General features: G+C 45.8%; 1 protein-coding gene across 1 annotated transcript; it reads right to left on the bottom strand.

Annotated features, from left to right (window-relative positions):
• Window positions 1–322: 322 nt before the first annotated feature.
• On the bottom strand, window positions 323–22746 carry LOC147900068 (uncharacterized). The gene is made up of 7 exons (XM_087376942.1): window positions 21936–22746; window positions 20931–21465; window positions 4044–4319; window positions 3804–3941; window positions 974–3227; window positions 805–878; window positions 323–668 (listed from the first exon to the last, which is right to left on the bottom strand). Exons 2-5 carry the CDS (start codon window positions 21216–21218, stop codon window positions 1692–1694), a joined length of 2238 nt encoding a protein of 745 aa, XP_087233068.1. The 5' UTR covers window positions 21219–21465; window positions 21936–22746; the 3' UTR covers window positions 323–668; window positions 805–878; window positions 974–1691.
• Between the last annotated feature and the right edge of the window lie 1416 nt (window positions 22747–24162).

The raw sequence follows: 24162 nt of genomic DNA, 5'->3' as shown, positions 1-24162 counted from the left end.
CAGTTGATTGTGTTGATGACGTCAAATAAAGGGTTAATGGAGCTTACAAAACACCTGATCCCTTTGTTAAAAGTCTTGCCTTGGGGATTTTTGTATTGGGGACAAATTACTTGCAAGTGGTCACCTTAACAACACCTACCTTGTGTCCCAATGGGACTCAAATGCTAGCAGGATCCAACTGAAACTTACGCCTACCACTCAACTACTCAGCATCACATCTCATTCTGCAGCATAATCCTTGACACGCTATCACTAACTTAGCGAATCGTTTTAACCATGCACATGCCATCATACAAAGTTTTTTAACAACCCAATTGCTAGGATAAAGATTTGGTATTTTCTACACCTTATCCGAAGATCATGGAGTCCTAGTCTTTAAAGTAATCGGGTGCGATTGCAACCAATCTAAATTCTTTGACGTTTTGTACTAACAAAGATTGGCCCAGGCCCCATCCCGTGCACGTATGTCAAGTAAACATTGATTGTGTAATTGTGTCTGCACGAGGCTTCCAGAGCTCTCAGAATGTATTATGATCCCCTACAAGGATTGATGGTCCCATTTCTGCCTCTTATAAATTATTGCAGGATACTATACTCAAGGACAAATATTTCCACCTCATGTATAACCTCGCCATCTTCAGCAGCTTCAGGGCAAAGATTCCTTGGAGCTGCGAAAAAATGGACAATGCATAAATTAACTAATAGAAAAACAACTACCACAAGAGCAATGACATGGGGGGAAGCAACCATGCTTAAAAAGGATGATGTGCAGTTCAATCTAAGTTTGTATTTCCAGCATTGTACCCATGAGAGTCTGATTTTCAAATCATTGGTTCCACCTTTCTGGTCAACGCATCTCAGCAAAGGTATCACCTACTCTGCCAATATCATGTAGAAGCAAATTATTACTCATGATTTTTTGCAAAATGTGAAAAAAAAGTCACAGGATTTCACCCATTTAACAACATCTCACCTTAGCGAGGCCTCTTCTCTTTTAACCAGAATATATCCATCTGGGGAGTTTTGTTTGCTGCCAAGCCCACTGATTAAGTAGTAGGGCCATATGGATGGGGATGACATAAATTTTTATAGAGATTAAAAGAAGTACCATACGAGTAAAGCCAGTACAGCATCATTTAGGAGGAAGAAGCGCCTAGCAGCTAGACTCCTCAAACAGAAATGGCCAAATATACAAATTACTTGTGCAGTGAAGGCAACATGCCTTGGCCACCCAATGCAGCCAATATAGTACCAAAATAAGAAAGTCAAGCTGCACCTCAACACAGAAGCAGAGCTAATCAATGTTACAGTCATGTTATTTTCTTTACAAAGTCTGGAAAATACTCGCATCTCGCCAGCAATGCCATATAGTGTCTAGGCATAGCTCAGACGCTGTGAGAGCAAACTGTACTTTACTCACTCATAGAATGTCTCATTCAGAGGGTACAAGGGAGAAGCGACCACCAAATTTGCAGAAACCCAGTTTCAAACCTAGTCTTCAGGTGAACTTCCAAGATATGAGCAAGATACTTCCGTAAACCAATCAAACCCTTCCTGGTCGGTAATCCCTATTGCAAGCAAGAGTCACAAATTTTCACAGTCGTCGAAGCTTTCCACGTTCAATCTGACGTGACATCTCAAAAGTAAAATTTGCAGCAGTTTCAACCACCTTACCACGATAAGTAATATCATCATCCTGTAGCAGTATCTATTCCCATAGCCTCTTTAAGAATCAAGTCGATTCCACGGACCCAAAGCTCAGCAGTAAAAGCAGCAGCCGCATCAAAATGGACTTCCCTTCCGTTGCTCGTCACAATTCTGAAAATTCCAAGTTTCTCTGAATCACGGTTCTTTCTGTTTTTCTGAAATTTGACACTAGATCCCAAGCAAGCTTCCTTGCAAAGTACATTGCGCCTTTTTGATTCTCCCCATTTAAGAACTCCTGATTTAAGCATCTTTACAGATTTCATATGTGGAGCTCCCTTGCCTTGCCTTGTGTGTTTAGAGAGTTGTCCTCCTGCAAGCACCAGTTTCCTTGCAATGTGATCCAAGATGACCCCTTCAACAGATTTCCCACAGGCATTTCTTCTTGCAAGTGCCAAAGCTGTTTCGCCCCTTGAATTTACAAAATAACAATCTGCCCCATGACTGAGGAGAAGTTTGCAAGCATCCGCATGGCCTTCTTTTGCAGAAAGCATCAATGAAGTATATCCTTCTTCATCCACAGAATTGATAGAGGATCCTTGCTTAAGCAGATGTGCCAAAACCTCGGAGTTCCCTCTTTTTGCTGCAAAATGGAGGACTTTGAACTCACCTCCTTTCAAAATGTTAGCAAGGATTGCGTCAAAAAGAATTCTCTCACATTGCTCCTTGTTCACACTTCCTTCTGCAAGTGATATCACAGTCTCTCCTTTCACATTATTCAAGCCAACGCGAGCTCCAGCAAAAACTAGCACTTTTAAGACTTCCATGTGCCCTCTTTGTGCTGCAATCATAGCAGCTGAGGATCCAGACAAGTCTTGTAGATTTACATCCAGATCTTTTTGCTCAACAAGCTTTTTCATCACTTTCGCATTCCCATAATGGGCAACAAAATGAAGAGGTGAAAATACTTGCATGTTACTTGAATGCAGCTTCTGCCCTGATAGAATGGCATCCCAGATAGTCTGATGAACAAAAGAACCACGGTCAGTAGTATCTGCAACTTCAACCACATTTTGTCCAGCCATATTGACTACACCAAAATCTGCTCCTGCAAGTAACAGTTCATGAAAGCAGTCCTGATGACCACCAGCTGCACACAGCATGAGAGCAGTTTCACCTCTTTTTGTTCTTGCATTCACATCACAGCCATGGGATATCAAGGTTTTCAAGATGGGTAGAAGTCCCTTTTTGGCTGCCAAGTGCAATGGACAAAACTCTGCACCATCCTTTGTGCGTACACAATACTCAACATTTGCTCCAGCCTCTAGGAGCACCTGAGCTGCTGCAACATTGCCACAAAGAACAGCATGGCATAGAAGAGATCTACCTTGTTGTTCACTGTTAGCAGAAACACATCCAAGAAGCATGCGCAGAATTGAGCCTGTTGCTTCCCAGTATTCAATAGCACACCATGTTGCATCATAAGGTTCTGCCATTCCAGCACCCACCCGTAAAACTTCTTCTGAATTTAAATCCCAAGACCATGCTCCTAGTCTGGCTTGGCAGTCTGTTCTAGCTCCTGCCTGTAAATTAGTGGAGCAAATCAATAAGCCTTGAACCTTAAAGTGACTATCACCCAGACAGATGTTCTTATGTTGATTTTTAAATGAGTGTCATCATGCAAGCATTTGATGTATCCTTCACCTGAATAAGATCAATAATTTTTAAACTACTTCTGAATCTAAATCCCATACTCCTAGTCTGGCTTGGCAATCTGTTCTAGCTCCTGCCTGTATACACTAGTGGAGAAAATCAAACGGCTACACCCAGACAGATGTAATAACGTTGATTTTTATTCGAGTGTCATCATGCAAGCAGTTGATTTATCCTTTATCTAAATAACCTCAGTAATTTTCAGCATTATATTCTATGACATCTCTCCCTTGCTTTAGCTAGATATTCAGTTGTGAATCGAATTTAAAACTAAGGCAGCCCTATTCTGCATAATGACCATTCACTTGCCAGTCTGATTTAGAAATGATATCACAGCAAATCCCAAAGCTGAGCACTACCATAAGTCAAAATAACACTGCTAGATATTCATCTCTATTTTAGAATGAAAAATCCAAGAAAGCCCTAGTCTTATCATAGCCACTTACTTCTAGCAAATACTTCACCACAGTAGCTTGCCTACAAATAATAGCAGCAATCAAGGCTGTACAGTCAACACTTGAATGCAGAGCAGGCTTCTTTGAACGAAGCAGAACCCTATGCCATGAGTTCACATCCACACCATACTGCAGAATCAAAACAATTCCATCAAGAATTATCCAGAGAACAAAAGTATTGACCAATCCATCCAGATGAAAAAAGTAAATTTCAGAATATTCAATGCATGCCTTTATCAAAAGATCCACGATATCAAGGAGCCCCCGGCTGCTTGCATGGATCAAGGCACTGCTTGAAACTTCCGGCCTTGTAATTTCCCAGTTGATCAACAACTCTGCCGCTTTGACTTGACCAGAAAGGCATGCCTCCAATAACGCCTCCTCGCATGCAGGTTGAGAAGCTCCAGCTTTCAACAAGATCATTAAGACTTCATAATAGCCTTCTCGAGCTGCTGCAGTGGTTGCATAGCCTCTAAAAAGCCTTTGATTGACATCCGCACCTGCTGTCTGCTCTTTCCAAACAGCAGTAGGAAAAATGAGCCTGAAATTGTATCAAACGTGCTCACGAATAAAATGCATAAAGATTTTGAGCAGATGGCACAAAATATAAACTAAGCTACTGAACTCACACACCTCATAGATTTTGCGTTCTTTCTTCTAAGAAAAGTATGGCCCCGGGGGGGGAGCGGGGGAGGGGGGGGGGGGGGGGGGGGGGTGAGTTTAGCTATGGTCTATTAAACTTTGGCTCCAACATACTACAATTTTTTTAATTTTTAATTTTTATTACTTTTTTAAGAAAAGAGTACTTCTATTAAGTATTACAACATCCAATGACACCCAGGAGACTCTCCTGGTGAACAAAAAAAAGGAGTCATATTGAACTTCCAATGTATTTTGAAATGTGTACGAGTTATGTATTGTAGCAGGGAGAAAGACTACCTGACTCTCTCTCCTATTAATTCCTAACTGAGATGAGAGAATAATGCACTCACAAACACAAGTGAATCCGTGAGGTGAGTGTGAGAATCTGAGGGAGAATATAAGGGGCCTCCGAAGAGGGAAAGATCACTGCACAAATGTCTGCCCAATAGGGATGAAAACAACTGTAGATAACTGAAAGAGAAAGTCCTGTATGGAAGGAGAACCTTCACTGCAAAAGAAAGCAGAAGTATTGTATGTCTGTTATATAGAAAAGCTAAACACAACATGTAGATAAAACAATGTCCTTGCAATCACCAACTGAGTCAGACATCTAATGCAGAAGATATATTAGAGTACAACACTCAATGAACTTGCTTATAGACTTGTGCAGATACAAGAATACTTTCCGATCTGAGAGAGAATAAGCAGATGTACAACCACAAGAGATCCTTCTACCGAATAGAAAATCAAATACAAGAAGCTCCAAAATATGTACCGTCACCTGCAGCAAACATACACTGACGTCTGGCTACACCACGAGCTCTGTTTGCTGACCCTCTGCCTTTGAACCCCTCCTGGATCACCACCCCCTCTCTGATGGCTTCAGTAGCTTGCTCTAGGTGAGCTCCGTCTGCTGCTCCCTCCTGTGATCACATGCACCCTCCTACTGGCAGTAGGTATGTGCACTGTAGAGTCCCATACAGGCTGAGGAATGCACATAGAATGAACTAAGAATAGCCCCCCACAATAATCCCTTCTATGGGGGAAGAACCCTCCTGAACTGGGCCGAAAAAGCTGCCTCTTACCCATCATAGATCCAGAGGTTTGGCACACCTATGCGACATCCCTCTATGACGTCTCGGCTCAAACACCACCCGATATGTCCGCTCTTCCCCAACCCACCACCTGCATTCTATTCACTCCACCACCCGATATGTCTGCTCTTCCCCGACTGATTCTATTCACTCCACAGAATGTAAGCACTGCACTACGTCAGCTCCACAACAGCAATCCCTTCTATGGGGGAAGAACCCTCCTGAATAGGCCAAAAAGGCTGCCTCTACCCATCATAGACCTAGAGGTTTGGCACACCTATGCGACATCACTCTATGACGCCTCGGCTCAAACACCACCCGATATGTCCGCTCTTTCCTGACCCACCACCTACATTCTATTCACTCCACGGAATGTGAGCGCTGCACTATGTCAGCTCCACAACCGGGGAGCCCAAGTCCATGAGGGACTACGGACTAAGCGCTTCGCACATGAACAGGAGGTCTTGGCCCTCATCCTGGCATAGATGTTCAACCATGTTGTATGTCATTGCTGCCATCCTGCTTGGAGTACCACCACCCTTGTGCCAATACACAAAGCAAGAGATCCCATGGATACTAGGAACTACCGCACTCTCATGATTGGCCACACGCTTTCCAAGATTTATGGGTTGGAACTAGAGAGAGAGATCAGCTCCTACACAGAGACGCATGGTCACCGAGCACTGGGGCAGGCTGAATTCAAGAGACAGCATTCCACTCTAGATCATAACTTCACTCTGCAGGCAATCATTGAGGAGGTAAGATCCCTATCCTAGAAAGTCTACGCCTGCTTTGTAGATGTTTGGAATGCCTTTGACACTGTCCCACGATCTCGCATGATCAAACGATTACAGGAGATGCAGATTCCAGATGTCATGATGTGGGGGTGATGAGTCTGTACGAGTCAGTCAGAGGGAGAGAGTGTGACCGTGAAGGCCTACCACGTTGGGTCGAGAGGGGTGAAGCAAGGATGCCTCTTCTCACCAACACTATCTGAGCTATATATTGATGAGATCACAACATTCTTTGACCACCTAGAAGGTGAGGGATCGCGGCTGGCTGATTTAATGACACGCATACTATTGTACGCAAATGACATAGTCATTCTATCCTCCTCAGCATTATGATTACAACGACACCTAGATGCCCTAGAGGTGTTTTGTAGAGCTAGAGATTTGACAATTAACCTTGGCAAGACCAAGGTTGTGACTTTTAACAACTCAAGGGCAGCACTTCATCCGCATAGCTTCACCTACCGAGGAGAGCTCGTGGAGATCGTGTAGTCTTACACCTACCTAGGGGTAGTCTTTGAAGGGCCAATCTTCACAATGACCTATGCAGCCAGGGCACGTCTTACACGAGGGCAGGGAGCTCTAGCTCGACTGTCGGCACTGCTTTCAGGCACATTTTCAGGACCCCCCCACAAAGGGGTGGCTATTTGACACACTGGTGAGGCCGATAGCCATGTATGCACCACCCTTCTGGGGGTGTGACCTAACAATGACTGGGTGGCGACACTTTGAGAGGTTGAAAGTCACTATTGAATCCAGGATGATTCAGAGCAAGCCTCCAGTCCCCCACCGGATCATACAGGTAGAGTTTGCTATGACACCGCTTGAGATCGATGCCTTCTTCCAGACAGTTACTTATCTTCACGGAGTTTGGGTCTTACCTAGAAGGAGGCTACCGAGGGTGGCATTGGATTCATCTATGTGAGTAGCTGAGAGTGGAGGTCGCATGGCCTAATATGCATTCAGATGGTTTGACAGACACGGCAGATCGAATGTCTCCCCCCCTTCTCGTACAACTTGGATGCTCCTGATCCCTTAGTCCCACGGGATGAGACCAATCGTATACGGTTAAACCTACTCTAGCTTTAGACATCACACGGACCTTTGGGAGGGAACCGGAATTTAGTGCCGTCTAAAGCAGTGGCTCCAACTCGCCGCACCCTATCTACTCAGATGCTCCACCGCCACAACAATATCAGTCGATGTCCATCATAAATACAAACACATGTCACATCATCTAATTCGGCATAATGTAATAATGTTCTAATGTTTATTAATAACAAAATAGTCATTTCTCGTCATGACATGAGTACCAAGATATTGCAAGGGAATGAGTCTTCGCATTAGCTTCTGCCACTTGGTAAGCATCTGACACAACCTGATGAGAGGCTGCATTTCCCTCAGACGATTATGGCCATAATAGCATGGTATTAGACAGGAGCAAATAAAATCCTGGATGCAGAGATAGAATGTAAAAAACTACTCCAAATACCTACTATAAGTTTGGACTTGCAAAGCTTGGGATTGAGGACCTTGAAAATGAGTTTCCTTTGCTGCGTGAGACCTTTCCCTCTTTGAACATGACATATTTAAGAGAGGGAAAGTTGTCGCGTTGCATTCAAGGCTTGCATCCATCCCTAGCCTCCAATGTGAGGGCCAGAGCCCCAAACATTGAGCCGTCTTTGCCAAGCTCGCAAAGGTTTTTGAGCCAAAGTATGCTAACAGCTTCATGCACACACAAGGTTGCATTGGAGGCTGAAAAGAAGCCCAAGATGCTTGAGTGGCATGACAACGTTTCCTAGGTTCCCAACAATATCAAGCAATAGAATGCCTTATGCAAGGCCTTATAAGTATCTTGATGCTAAACCAAGAGGGAAGCTTAATGCCGTAGCAAAAAAAAAAAAAGACATTACATTAAATATCATACTAGAACCATCGTGGATAGCAAAAAGACGGAAAATCTATGCTTTAAGTGTGGTGAGAATGACCCCTCTGCATAGGGAGGTATGTAAAATGAGGAATGCCAGGACAACCAAACTTAGTATGATCATATAGATCTCTAATGATGAGGAGTTGCAGTTGGGGATGGTTCTGACTTTCCCTTCAACGAAGTTTGGTACTACTCGGCTTGGAGGGCATGCCCATCACACACACAAGAATTCAGCCCAATAGGGATATTCCATGCAGTACTCCTAGAACTGCTTTTGTGGATGTAAGGAGTGCACCTACCATGTTTATGATCTAGAAATGTTGGCCATTTTTGCATGTCCCCGAAAAGTGGCATCAATACACTTATGGGAGCAAAATCAAAGTCAAACCGATCATAGAACACTCCGATTTTTCCCTATGCAGCCCAACCAATCAGCCAAGAAATGGCTGGCTTCAGTGCAGTCCTAGTATAGAAAGGCGAAACAAAAGTGCCTGCATGATGCCTTGCCTAGGATGTGGGCTTGCACACTATCTGCAATCTCTACAATTCACCAGAATTGGATACATGACATTCAAGAAAAGTACATGCAGGATTCAAAGTCAAGCCATTTTTTCAGATTTGCGAGAGCCCTCATGTCAAGATCATCCTGAAATTAAATTGCCTAATGGCTTGTTGTGGTTCTAGAACAAATTTTATTTGGTTCCAGAGTATAGGCTTGGTGTTGGAGGAAATGCACTCTTCTCTCATGGCAGGTCAAATAGGTGTTAAAAGACGTATGAGAGGATGAGGCAGAGATTCTTCTTGGAAGGTTTGTGGAGATGTAGTGAAAAATGTTGCTGAATGTTTGCCATGCCAGCAAAATAAAATGGACAAAGACGTATGAGAGGATGAGGCAGAGATTCTTCTTGGAAGGTTTGTGGAGATGTAGTGAAATATGTTGCTGAATGTTTGCCATGCCAGCAAAATAAAATGGACAGTAAACTACCATCTGGTTTGTTACAGCCATTACCATGAACTATCATGGCGGCCAACCAGCATCGTCCAAGAGTATCCCTATGTTTTGTTAGAAATGAAATCCTTGCAGAGGGGAGAAGACTGATAGATGGGCCCATGAATTACACGCAGAATTGTTTCACTATGGAATCAAACTTCTTAAATTGTGTACTTCACAATCATAGATGTGTGTGTAGACCAGTAAATAGATAGTGCATCCAAGACAAATATAGAATCCACAATGATATATTTCCCTCCGTCCAAAACCGAACACAATACAAAAGAGATGCGGAGTCCCACCAAACCGTGGTCCTCCGACCTTGCCAAAGTAAACAGTCCAACGGCTGTTTTGTGACTTTTTGAGGTTCGATTTTGACGTTTTTTTAAATTTTCGAGCTGCCCGCATACAAATGACCTTGTCCTGCACCATTTCAAACGGGGGAAAAAAGTGTCCGTACAGTTGAGCGAACGTCCATACGGCCCTGTACGGACACATGCGCGACAAGTGCCAAGAATCCGTACGACTTGTCAAAAGTTGATTTCAAGCATTTTTGGGCTCTTTTATAGGGTTTTTGCTCAAATCTGGACTCTTTTCAGAAATTCGGGCCTTCCTCCAGCTGCTCCAACCTGCTTTAGCACCATTTGGCTGGGATTTTTTCCCTCTTGACTCAAATCTTCCTGGTATAGTTGGATTTGAAGCTTTTCACCCCCTTTTATGTCACATTTGCACACATTGCAGTGACACCGAGGTGATTTTGCTCTAGAAATTGAGGCTTTCGTGTCGCATTTGCAGATTTTACAATGACATTTTCTCCTTAATTCAGTATTTGCCCAATTTTGACTCCATTTCAACTCCAACGTTGAGGATTTTGGATCTATTGAATATTTTCAGATTTGCAGGTTATTCTGTCACATTTTCCTAAATAGCAGTAACATTTGACTGCTTTGATATGAAATTGGGGGTTTTTCATTGACATTGGCAAGAAACTACAGCAGATTTGGTCACATTTGTAAAATTACAACTTAATTTGGGGCTTTTACCAATTTTCCCTCTTTTTGGCATCATTGCCCTCTCCAAATTTGAGGCTTTTGCTAGATTTGCTGATATTTGCAGCATTCTTTGCTTGATATTTTCTTATATTTGCAGCATTCTTTGCTTGACATAGCCAAATTTGGACACATCACTTCCTGCAAAAATCTCTTTCACACATTGAGTGGTATTCCAAAGGGGGGCAGTGTCACTTGTGCAAATAATGCAGCATATCCCATGGAAGGGATTGGTCAAGTGCTTGTCACTACAGTGTCAAGTGATACCATTCCAGTTGTGGAAGTTTTATACGCTCTAGGTATAAAAAAGAATCTGATTTCTATCTCAGCCATCTCCACACATGGCTTCGTTTATGATAACTATATTGTACTTATTGGAACACTTGATAGAGGACTACATCATCTTGACATATATGCACAACAAGCTGCTATAGAAGCTAATGCCATGGCTGAATCTGTAATTTCTGATGCCAGGCTGTTCCAGCCCTGTTGTGTGCCCCAAATCCAGCACAAAGGCCTTCCATATCCTGCGATCCTGCCGCCTCTTCCTGCCTCTGCTCGGAACCTTGCTGACATCAGCACCCTGTCTGTGCAGTCCTCTTTTGCTTCCTCAGTGTGGACTGCCTCTAGACATTGCCATGGCAGATATGCCCTCCAAGGTGGCTTCAAACTGCCAGGTATTTCCTCTCTTTGTTTGCTGCCCACATGGCAGCCCATGTGCTCCCATGTGGCATCCCCATGACCCTTCCTATTTGTCCTATGGCCAACCCTAATCCAACATGTTTACCAGGCTGATCAGCATCACTTTGCAAGTTTGCTGTCTCAGCACCCTTGTGTGACAGCCACAACATGTAATTTTGAGGGAAATTTTATATGGGAAGAGATGGTTGTCCTAAAAGGGAGGGGGGGGGTAATACTGATGTATTAGTACTCAAGTGAGAGTTAAAGAGGATTGTGGAGACTTTTGACATTTTTCGATGTGACATCATCCCCCTACTCTCCTCCTTTCCTCCTCCCTCTTTGTATACCTTCTCTCTCTCTCTCTCTCTCTCTCTCTCTCTCTCTCTCTCTCTCTTCAACACATCCCGACGAGCAGCTATGCATAGAGCGCGGTTCACTTTTGATGGATTACCGATGGAGATTGTTTTATTATACACTTATTTAGGAGTTCTCTTCTCGCCATGCAGGCCCGTTTGAGCAGAGGATATGCTTTGTTAGCCTGGCCAAAGAAATAGTGCTTCCACCCACACATTTATGACCCTTGGACCAAGGATCTCCTTTTCAGCTCCTTGGTCCGGCCAGTAGGCATGTATGGCAGCCCTTGTTGGGGGCCGGATCTCTCGAATGCAAACTGGGCTAGTGGTAGAGCGACTCCAAGTCCTCATGCTATCACGAATGATATGAAGTAAGCCATCAGTACCTCACCAGAGTGTCCAGGCTGAGTTTGGGTCATCTCCGCTACAACTTGATACCAAGGCTCTCATTTTCGACTCTTGGTCTGGCCAACAGGCAAGTATGGCATCCCTTATTGGGGGGCCGATCTCTCGGATGCAAACTAGGGTGGGGTAGAGCGACTCCAAGTCCTCATGCTATCACAGATGATGCGTAGTAAGCCATCAGTTCCTCACATAGACTACAAATGGCCGACATCTTTCCTCGGGCCGACATAGACTACAAATGGCTAGCGCTATCCTCCTCTATGGCCATTCCTTGAGGATCTCTATTGGACAGTTCCATCTCTACATTCACTAAGGTTCTCCATTGAACAGTTCCAACTTCCATCTTTCATCGCATCGACTCCATATTGAGAGTGGATGAGCTAAGGAAGACCCAGAGAGAGTCCTATTTACACCTTGTGTCATCAATAGGAGTCGATTCAGAGGAGCACTACATTATGAGATCCGAGGCCGCTATCATTGTCTCTTCAGAGATGGTTTCGGACTCCTCCCCATTTCCTCTCCTATCTAGATCAAAGATGCTTGGCCACACTCATCCATGAGGTAGTTAAGCACAGAGAGTGCTTGCTCAAATCGCAGAGATACGCACATGACATACAAACAGACTCATCTCAAAGTATGATTACGGAGTTCTTCCAACCAGATCACATAGACCACCGGATCACGGGTGCTAGCCACTATCCTCCTCTATGGCCATTCCTTGAGGATCTCTATTGGACAGTTCCATCTCTACATTCACTAAGGATCTCCATTGGACGGTTCCAACTTCCATCTTTCATCACGTCGACTCCACATTGAGAGTAGACGAGCTAACGGAGACCTAGAGAGAGTCCTATTTGCACCTTGTGTCATCAATAGGAGATCGATTCAGAGGAGCACTACATCTTCAGATGCCCTGTATACTATGAGATCCAAGGCCGCTATCCCTGTCTCTTCAAAGATGGTTTCGGACTCCTCTCCTATCTACATAAGAGATGCTTGGCCACCCTCATCCATGAGGTAGTTAGGCACAGAGAGTGCTTGCTCAGATTGCAAAGATAGGCACATGATACACAAACAGACTCATCTCAAAGTATGATTACGGAGTTCTTCCAACCAGATCACATAGACCACCAGATCACGGGTGGTCAGTGAGGTAGACAACAACACAACACACTCGACAGAGGGTGGATGCATAGATCATGCTTGGGGACATCCCATCCATGTTCAAGACCGGAGCACGACCGACAAGGGTTACAGTGGCCCTTGTCAGATGCAAAGCCATCGCCAGGGGTGTTGGAAAGGTCACCTCCCCATCTGTAAGCCCCCAAATGAGAAGAGCATGGGGAAGGGAGACCTAGGGCAAGGTATGCCCAGAGAGAGGGAAACAGATGGTACAAACAGGCCCTGCACATGGCAGATGACTTCAGCAAGGGTACAGCCACTGTACGGATCAGTACGTGCTGCTGCAGGGCAGTGTACGGAAGGTGTGCAGAATGCGCCAGGGTCCAGACAAGGGCTGAGCAGAGGCGGATCAGTAGCAGCATGGAGTCGCACTGTTGCAGCAGGTAATGGGCAGGTCTATGGCCTACAAACAGTGCTGGCAGGTGGCGGGGTAAGCAGTCCAAAGCGGCTGGGCCCTGCATGGAACAAAGGGCTGGATAGGCAGCCAACCAGCCAACCATCTGGTCAGTTGGTTAGGGCTGCTACAGACCAGCCAGTCGGCCCAATTAGAGCTGGCTGGTCGGTTGGTTCTGGAGGGCCTTGTGCCCTACATTAGGAGGGCCTTTGTGCCCTCATATCTCATCTTCTAGAGCAGCACTTCAGGGAGCAGGAAGGAGCAGCAGAGCAGCACCAGTTGGGCCTATGGCCAGGAGGTGAACTGGGCTGAGGAGCTGCAGACTTAGCTCACAGAGGGCTGCCTACCTAGGCTGACACTCAAGGCAGCAAGGTTGAGAAGATCATTCTAGACGGAAAGTCTACAGATGCTCTGGGTGGAGCACGCGGGCTCGAGTCTAGAGATAACTCGCAAATAGGAGAAGGACCTTGTGGTAAGATCAGAGGACCACACCATTGGTGGGACTTTGGATCGATCTCTTTTGTATTGTGTCCATAGCTTTGGACGGAAATATATTATTTTGGTGGTTTCTCTATCTGGTTGGTTCATTGTCTATTGATGAGTCTGCACATCTATTCTATGCACGTAAGTTGAAGAAGTTAGTGATTCCACACCCCACACCACACTGTGTGAGCTCCTGGGCATTACTATCAGTCTTCCGCTGTGCGTACCCTCTGTTGGGTCATTTCTAACAAGGGGGCAACGACGGATCACATCTACAGATAGTAGCCAACATTCTATCTCTAACCTCATGCTAGCACAGCCCTATCCACCATCAAGCCTGTCATGATTTCCTACTCCCCTTTTGGGGCCTCCACTCACATATCTAATGTATCTGACCAAACTTGAAATTGGATCTGATTTGATATGATGAGGATGATGATGTTATGACTATATAGTACTTAGCATCTAGCATTTAGCATCGGTGATGATGCTCCTTTAGTAGCTCCACCCTTCAGCATATTGCATCAGGTTTCTCACAATCTCATAGACCCATCGGTCTTCCAAAGACTTTTTTTTTTAAATATTTCTTCCTCTCTCTCGCCTCCCCCCCACCCCTTCGATTTCTATCTCCCTCTCCCTCCCTCTTTGGGCCTGAGATCACTTGCAGTTTCTCTCATCTCTCTCTCATTTCTTTGTGTGTGTAAGTTGGCTCTCTCTCTCTCTCTCTCTCTCTCTCTCTCTCTCTCTCTCTCTCTCTCTCCAAGTGATGCGTCTATATGAGTCAGTCAGGCATGCCCCCAGTGGTCTATCGGATTGGGTCGAGAGTACGATCGGAGTAAAGCAGGGCTGTCCCCTCTCACTGACCCTTTTTACATTGATGAGATCACTTCTTTCATAGACTGCCTAGGAGGCAAAGGATCACCACTGGCCATTCTTATGATACAGATATTGCTATATGCTGATGACAATCCTTATCTCATCCTCAACAGAGAGGCTGCAGAGACATCTGGAGGCCCTAGAGGTGTTTTGCAGAGAGAGAGACCTGACAGTCAACCTTGGGAAGACCAAGGTTATGGTCTTCAACACCTCACATGCAGTGCTTTGCCGACTTAGTTTCACCTATCGAGATGAGCCAATGGAGATAGTGCAGTCCTACACACATTTGGGAGCAATCTTCACAGGACCTCGTTTCACTATGAGACATGCAGCCTAGGCATGACTCACACGGGGACGGGGTGCTTTGGCATGATTGGAGAGATAGTGCTTCTAGGCGCACTTTCAGGACCCACCAACGAAGTGCTGACTCTTCGATACACTAGTGCGACCGACTGCCACGAATGCAACACCCTTCTGGGGTTGTGATCTACCGATAGTAGAGTGGAGGAGATTTGAACGGCTACAAGTGACCATGGGATCTAGGATGATTCGGAGCAAGCCCTCATTCCCTCTGACCTCACGCGATAGTACAGGCAGATTTTGCCATGACACCACTACATATTGATGTCATCTTCCAGACAGTGACATTCATTCATAGAGTTTGGGACCTACCCCACTGGAGACTACCAGGGTTGGCCCTAGAGTCATCCAGAGGATTAACTGAGAGCGGGGCGGACACATGGTATGCACGTGTATCCACATGGTTTTCCAGACATAGGATTCACATGGATAGGCTTCCTCCCTTTCAATACAGTATGGATGCACCCCTGAGTCGATCCCACGAGATGAGATTAACCGTATCCTACAGTTAGATCTCCTCCAACTCCACACATCTGAGACTTGGGGTGGGGATCAAGAGCTCCCCACCAAGACCCAGTTTTACCGCAATCATTTCCTGAGCATCTCAGAGGAGGGGTTCATCATCAGACCCTATTATCTCGAGGACAAAGGAGTCTCACATGCACTGAGGATCGCTATTGGGCAAATACGGGTTTCATCCCATTAGCTGAGGATTGAGACAGGGAGAGCAACACGTTTACACAGAGAGCAGCGGATCTACATGCTATGCACACTGGGAGTGATTGAGACAGAGGAGCACTTTCTCTACGCTTTCCCAACCTACTACGAGATCCGAGGGCAATACCACTGTCTCTACCAAGATGGAGTGGCTTCGGTACACTATCACGATTGATCCACTTCCATGACCAAGTCTGCGTTGGGCTTTATCTGCTTGAGATGCGCCGACACAGGGAGACCCTACTACGACAGTTCAGAGAGCAGCACTCAGAGGAGACCGCCCGAGACAAGGAGTCACTCTGAACATAGCTCAGCAAGTTCAAAGATTGAGGAGACCATGTCCCCCTCTGCCACCACAGCATGAGACCGTCAAACAAATGCAAATCCAAGACATCTTTACCGCTCATAGGCATGCCATCACGGTGCCGGGGTTTCGGATTCTGAGTTTTTGAGCTCCATCCCCAATCTCAGCCTACCTCAGATAGCACGTGATATATCTTACACTTGACTCCACTTCAGCAGCTGAGCTATTGAGCTTCTTTATTTTAGTTTCTGCATAGTACTCAGAAAGGGCCTTAGCGCACCCTTTGCTCTAGCCTTTTGTGGCTTGTATGAGTTCTTTTCCCTTTTTGGTGTGTTTTGCACATGGTCCCATAGGCCCGCGAGTCTCTGTCTCTCTCTCTTCCGTTCATTTCCGCTGCACTTCTCACATGGTATCAGAGCCACAGTTGGCTTGAGACCCAAGAAGCGGAGGAAGCATTGAGCCAGCACACAGGGAGGAGGTTAAGGGTGCTGTTCGGAGGTGTCCTCAAGGAGGAGCGTGTGCAAGGAGTGGACTGTTCGGGTGCCCAGCAAGGGGTGACTTTGAAGGGTGTTTTCAGATCAGAGAGGAGGTGTTCCGGAGGGACGGATAGCGAGGAGTGAAGGTACCTTGGGCTGTCAGCCCCTTCATCCTCTTCTCCAGCCCTCTCCTTTCTTCAGCCTTTTGTTTCCTTCTTTCTCATCCACCTTCTCTTGCAGTTCAGCTCCGACATGGCAACTTTGTCCGAGATGGTAGTAAACAAGACAAATATCCTAGTTTTGCCCACGTTCCTGATTGACCGCCAGTTGAATGGGATCGATTACGCAGTCTAGTGGGTGATGATGTAGTCTATGTTACATTCGTATGATCTGGCAGATTTCATCTTGGTAGGTGTCTGAACTCTGGCATCCTGGAGCAGAACAAGGCAAAGTCCCTGTCTCAACTCTGGGACTGTGTCAATGCAAGGGTCAGATCGTTTATTTTCCTTAAATGTACTGCTCAGGTGATTAATCACGTGAAGCACATGACAGTGGCCAAGAGTATCTGGGACCACTTGGCATCCCTGTATACACCAACCTCTCCCATGAAGAGGGTTTCCCTCGAAGTCTAAATGCGGTTGTTGGATCCCAAGAAGTCTTCATCGATGCGGAACACATCAACAAGTTACAAGAACTTCAGCAGGAGATCCTCTAGGGGGGGAAGCAGATATCGTCCGAGGACATGGCCATAACTCTACTGTCCCAGTTATCCTCTCAATTTGGGGCCTTCTATTCGTCCTTGATCACAAGGGGCAGGATGAATGAGTTGACCAGGGAGGAATTGGTCCTGATGGTGCTTGACGAGGAGGAGCGCTTTGTAGATCATACCTATCAAAGTCAGCCTGAGGCTTTGGCAACTGAGCAAAAAGGCAGAAAGCAGTTGATAGCTAAGGAATGAGAAGCACTCAAGGCATCCCGTACGTGTAACCGATGTGACCAAAAAGGTCATTATTGGCGGCAGTGTCCCCAAAAGAACGGTGGGGGGCCTAGTAACTAGTTGGCCAATATTACTGCCACGACGACATATACTCGAGCATTCTAGTAGAACGAGGCAGGCGCTGCCAGCCAGCTTTCCGGATCCAAATGGAGGATTGCTTGCTTGTTTGTGGCAGCAGGGCCTACCAATCAAATGCAAGGGGAAGGGAGTCACTGATCAAGGCAGGCTTTCAGGCAGGACCTCGAGCCACGAGTTGTTCCCACTGATTCAGGTAGCAGTATGTTACAAGTATGTATTTTTTTGGACATTATGACCCGGCACATCCAGAGGGGGTCTCCTAATGTTCTGTGCAACTATTGTCTGATGTTGTTGGAGATCCGGATGGATCACCAAATTGCCCGTGTGGGAATCCAGACACAGTTGATTAATCCTTGTGAATTGTTATATGCCCGTTGCCATTGGAGCACTGAAGTTCATCGATCTAGCGACAATGTACCAATTTGGAGTTGAGAGGGGGCTTCAGAGGGGGCTATCTAGCTCTGAGATACAAGTGCCCATGCAAGGAAGCAGACATTGCACCGGGGGGCAGTATCAGTTGGATTATTGTCCCAATATTTACTGTTGGAGTGATGTACCAGTACCAGCAGTTGGATTGTAGTACTAGATGAGTCCAAAGGAGTGTACCTAGCACCTGTGGCCTGGGAGCAACAGTTCCAAGTTTCCAGTGATCGTGCTAAGGCGGTTCGCACCCAGAGGGGGCTTCTTCGACAGTGCATGTGGTGGTCTTCAGCAATGGAGTATCACACGATGGATTCCTCCAATTGTTCCAGAGACACCCCTACCTCCCTAGCGTCTCTGTTCCATCCAAGAGCTAAGAGGGGGTGTTGGAGGTCAACATTCCTAATAACATCTAGAGAGAGAGGGCCTTGCTTATGGGTGTGCCCGCCCAGTGTGATGCTAGGGTAGATGATTGAGGCATGTGTTGTGGGTGTGCCCGCCCCCTGTGAGGATGGTGTAGGATAGGCCATTGTGGTAGGTCCTCTTGAGTCGCCTCGGTCAGGCCTGTGTAGAGGGCTTGTATGGCCACCCTTTGGTGCTGCTGTCCCACTGTGTGTTCAGGCAGATCAGGGCGGCCCATATAGGGCAGGAAGTCAGCCACTAGTGGATGCTAGTCGGCCCTGTAGGCCTGCTGGTTGGCTGGAGGGCAAAGGGCACAGCCCTCCTTATAGGGCTTGTGCAGCCACACTTGTAGGGCAGGTGGTCGGCCCTCTAGGAGGCGCAGTAGGGTTGTCAGCCAGCCGTTTATAGAGGGCAGAGGGGGTCGGTCCCCTAGCATATGAGTCGACCAGGGAGAGCAGCTGGTTGGCTCCCCTTCTTGCGGACCGACCAGGGAGAGGCTGGGGCTATTTATACGCCCCCCCTCCTTGGTGTTTTGCATCTCAGTGTGAAGCCTTGAGAGCAGTCTTGTGGCTCTTTGGCAGTCCTTTTCAGTAGACGTTTTTCCCAGCAGTCCGTGAGGTTTTGGCCTGAGATCACTTGCAGTTTCTCTCGTCTCTCTCTCCTTTCTTGTTTAGTGTGTAAGAGGTTGGCTCTCTCTCTCTCTCTCTCTCTCTCTCTCTCTCTCACTTCCGTTCATTTCCGCTGCATTTCTCACATCCCTAACCTGTATCTCACAAGTTCCAGAAAGAATTTTGAAGTACACTAGTGGGGAAGAGCCTCCAAAGCATAAGGGACATGAAAGGAATTCAATCACAGGAGCTTGCACTCATGTGAGTGAAGAGTGCAAAAGAGCTCACTTGGTGCAATTTGGCCCCCGCCGTAGCGTACTTGTTTATTGAAAAAGGCCAAAAGGCTGAGAATTGGTGAATGACTGATGCCTTCCTGAGGAGGAAGACAGACTGCTTCTCCTTTCCTACTCCCTACAACTGATCTATGGGTGCTTTTGCTCATCCTTGTAGAAGCTGTGGAGCACTGAAGGCTTTTCTGCTGCTAGAGACCCCTGAGCTTAGTTTAGTGGTCACCTTCTGATTATCTCTCGAGAAACATGACACTGAAGTCATCCTTTGGATTGGAGGTCAATCCACATTGTCCTTGCATTGAACCAGATGACCTAATGCTTGTCAACCCTTAGGTTCCTGTGCCAACTCCTCAACTGCTACAACTAAAACTGCCTTAACACTCACAAACTACCTTCGAACACATATACTTCACAGCTCATTGTTTTGCAAATTCTTGTCCTGAGGTGAAAGATACAGAAAGAAAGGTTGGAGCTCGATGTTTTCCTTGCAGTCAACTTTCAAATGGAGGAACATTTTCAATTCATGAAATTTTTAGGACAAGGTGAGGTTATTTTTAGAGATATGATGTTAAAGAAGACTCCCAGGCACAGTGGTCTTTGCGAAGCTGCTCATGTGGCAATAGGACCTTTGAGCTTGGTGTGAGTTTGTTACTCAGATCTTCCGTAATAACCACTCTGGCTTGTGAAGGGCAACACTAAGTAATTGCACCTATCACAGCTGAAAACAAACTAATATGCATGAAACAGCGCCGAAACAGGAAGGATGTGCCATACCCTTCAATAAAACCACAAAATACAACTGGCTGGGATGCCAAACTAAACCCAAGGGCTTACATGTTCATAGATTTTATCCGCCAATAATATAGCTGCCAAGTGCCACACAGCAGTTCGTGCCCAACTTACCCAACTTCTCAGATGAGAATGCAAGCTCAGGAATAATTAGTCTCACAACTTCAGCATAGTTGAGGCAGACTTGACTTCAGCCACCAAGCTTTCATGATCAGCCCCCTACGACTGCAGGTCATATGCATGTCATATCTGCTCACAAGCTCATATGATTAGGTCTGAAGTAACAGTCATTACTGTCAAAAAAAAATCAGAGGGGACAGACTCGGGGCACGACAAGGGCTAGCACTTAGTTTATGCAATCAAAATCCCTGTAAAGGGACCAAATATGCACGCTAATAAACCCAAAACAAAGACATCATAGAATATAGGTTTGTTTCACAAGAGCAGGCAAAGGCATCCAGAAGTTGCCCACAAAAAGGACTTGAGAAATGAATGAAGCCACTAGGCTGTAAACAACTTTTTATGAAAAGCTGGACGAAAGAATCATTTAATCATTTTTTGGATATGGACGAGTCCAAGCTCTGTTATCATATTAAATTTCGTTAACAGGTGCTCTACTAGCAAAAATATATATACTCTTAGACGAAAAAATATATGGAGAAAACCAATAAACAGGACGGATTCCATTATTTTACTTGAAACCAGCTCATGTGATACAATCCAAAATGGTCTTCATACCAGAACTCAGATACCTCTTCATCTAATATTTGCTCATTTTGTCAAGGGCAAAGAACATCACAACTTACCAGAAGTCTCCTTACAATATCCAGATGGCCTCTGTGAGCCGCAGCAAACAAGGGAGTGACATCTGTTTTGAACTCAACGTACTCGATTTTTAGCTCATCCGCGGCTTCCTCATGCTGTATGGAGTCTGTGTGTTTCATACTTAGATTAACGGTTCCCACGTAATTCACATCAACAACTGCGTCAGAAAGAAGCTTCTCGACTGTCGGTTCATCTCCTTCAAGAGCAGCGTTGATAAGTTTCTGTGATAGAACACGCTCATCATCATCTGTCCCCAAAACCTGCCTCATCGTGGTATCGCTTTAAGAAATCTATTTCTTTGTCTGAAGATGTAGCTTCAAACCAAAGAAGACTCTATCCCTTGTTTTTTCTTACACTTATTAGATTTCCTGTAATTTGGTGCCTCAGAAATCTATATCCCAGCCGTCCATGACCAAAGTCCTCAGAGTGATAGGCATGCATGTCAAATACTTCGCCCTCCACCGCAAACAATTCCCGAGTACAAACGCAGCGGACAGCAAACTGGCGATTCAGGATCTGCAGCGCAAGGTGGTTAAGGTCAGTAGCAGTTATGGGCACCGTGACAAAAGTTGCGAAGAATGGGATCATCAGCCAAGAGCGGAAAGACTATTAGCTCACGACATCTAAGAAGAAAAAGAACCATGGCGCATAACGGAATGTGCGAGCTACTCTTGTGAAGTCTCTCTTTTCTGCAGATAGAGTAGTGTTGATGCACATGCCAGCGGACGCCGACGCTCACCCTCTCCCAAGACTTTTGGAGGAGGGAAAACCGCTGTGTTACAGGTGCGTAGTCAGGTTCATAACGTTTCAATGGGGAGTATGGCTCTACTTGAAACTGCCCGTTGTTTGATCTGTTTCGCTTCTGCAATTAATGCAAGCATTGGACCAGTCGTCTATACGCGCCAATAAAACTTGAAAAGCGCTGTAGGCGATAGGAGGATCAGCATAAATAAGCAGCAATCGCTGAATCGGACTGGAGAACAGACCTAGGGGAGCAGGAAGTACGTCGTCTCCGCAAGACAGACACGAACGCGTAAGAATTTAATGGCAGCCAAGGACTGCACAGTTGCACACATACATCCGGGAGCAGCAAACACTGATGAGAAGCGTGAAGATACTGAAGGCGCGTTGTTGTCCGGCAAGATTTGCTGACTGCTCGCTTAGAGGTACGATCATCCGACATTCAATTACGAAGGACGTGAAGATGATCGATCTTACTGGGATGCAGCAGGAGAAGATACGAGGAGACGACAAGCAAAACGAGCAGGAAGGGAATCAAGAATCGCAGGCAACTGAGCAGGAACCAAAAGACTGGTGAGTGATGAGAAGAGCGTCTGGAGCAACTTTCCTAAATTTGGCTTGCATACGCAAAATGTAGTTGTTTGTCGCGAAGCAAGGCAGGGAAAAAAACTCTCTACTGCCGAAGTCATAAAACCTACAGCAAAAGCCGGCGAGATTGTGTCAATGTGGAGCTCGATTCATCATCGGATACAGCAACGGAAACTCTGTTGGATTAAAACTGGAATTATGTTGGATTGATGTACACATGAATTATGTGTGTGCAGCAGGGAAGAGGTTCATTGTTTGACTGCGCAGTTTGCGAGGCGGCCGGATTTTTTGAGAGGATGGCAATTGGAGAAAGGAACTCTCAGCGTGGGGGCCAAAGAGTTTTTGGACAGTAGCAGTAAAAATTGGCGTAAGAAGAAGAAGAAGAAAAGGAAGATGATGATGATGAGAGACGGAGCGATGGTTTGGCAAGCATTTTTTCCCAGCAAAGTTCCGTCTGTTTGGTTTACGATGATGAATCGAGCTCACAACAGAAAGACAGAGAGAGAGAGAGAGACACTCCGAGCTTCGCCTGCAGGTGCAATTTTCTCCCCCAATCTTCCGGATGACGATGAGAGACAGACACTTCTCGCTTCTCCGCACACAATTCTTGTGCATTTTTCCCGATAAAGCTCTCTGTGAGCTCCGTCTCGGATGATTAATCCAGCACCAGAGAGTCTCTCTCAGCAATGAACCTCTTGCCTTTGCTTCTCGCTTGATACAACAGAGAGTGCTCGATCTCTTCCGTTCTGCACACAAAATCTCCCTTTTGTCAGCTTGATTCTTCATAGAAAAACGAGCAATGCACAAGAAGCTCCGATTCACCATTGGAAACCGCACAAATGGATCTCTCTTGGAATTTTCGGAGACCGCATTGGGAACTTTGAAGAATTCTCACGATTTTTCCTAGCACAATTTCACGACAAGAGAAAAAAAAAACCTCGAACCTTTTCTTCTTCACTCGTAATTCTTTTGCATTAATCCAACACCCTTCCCTTTGCCGTTTCCGGTCATCGTGAATCGAGCTCACAACAACACACACACTGAAAACATAGCAATCAAGTTTATGAGCCTCTTCTCGCAAGACGCTTGTTTTCTCAGTCGCCAGCATCATGTCTGCAAACTGGCGACTCAGAAAATGAGCAGACTATCTCAGTTCATACACTGTGCGCATTGAAACGTTTATTCCATCCATCGTCATGAATTCAATCTCTCAATCTCTTCCTTGCGCTTGCTCATTGCTCATCTTCTGCATCTCTTGCGTCTTGCCCGTCCATTTTTCGCATAATTTGTTTCTCCTCAAATCTCGCCGTGGACTCGCGCCTGTTCACACAACTTTAGATGAACTTGGAAGGTTACACGGGCCCCGTCGTTGAGCAATCCACAACTTGACACATCAATGCACAGCTTGTTCGCCCTGCATTCGATGGATTTCTCTTCACCTCTTCTTTTTAGACTCTCTGCTCAAATTCACCTCGGGAAACGTTGCTATAAAAATTGCACAACCATTAAGCTAGCCAAACCATTGCTCCGTCGTCTGCGTAACCAAATCGAAATAATAAGCAAATCAATACTCATCGATGGACTGAGTCATCACTCATCACAGACTCACAGTCTCTGTGCTCAAATGCGTACAAATTTACGAAAACAGGGGGTTCCGGAATCCGAATCATTCATGTGTACATTATTACCAAAGGCAAAACGCACCGGAAAAGTTGCGAACCGCACCTGCTTTTGCTCCCGAGGCCGAATGCTGTTTGAAATCGTGCCTCTAATGATCCAAAGCCTCGCCGGCTGCAGAATGTCTTTTTTTGCAGCCATTGCATTCCAAACAAAAACAAGCGTGTGTTCGGATTTTCTGTTTGGATTGCATCGATGATCGAAGTA

This window comes from Dipteris shenzhenensis, chromosome 7, assembly GCF_047967505.1.
Source record: "Dipteris shenzhenensis isolate YYH24624 ecotype China chromosome 7, Dip_SZ_1.0, whole genome shotgun sequence".
Lineage (NCBI taxonomy): Eukaryota > Viridiplantae > Streptophyta > Polypodiopsida > Gleicheniales > Dipteridaceae > Dipteris > Dipteris shenzhenensis.
Note: the sequence above shows the minus strand (reverse complement) of the source record. Positions and strands in the feature narration are given on the sequence as shown.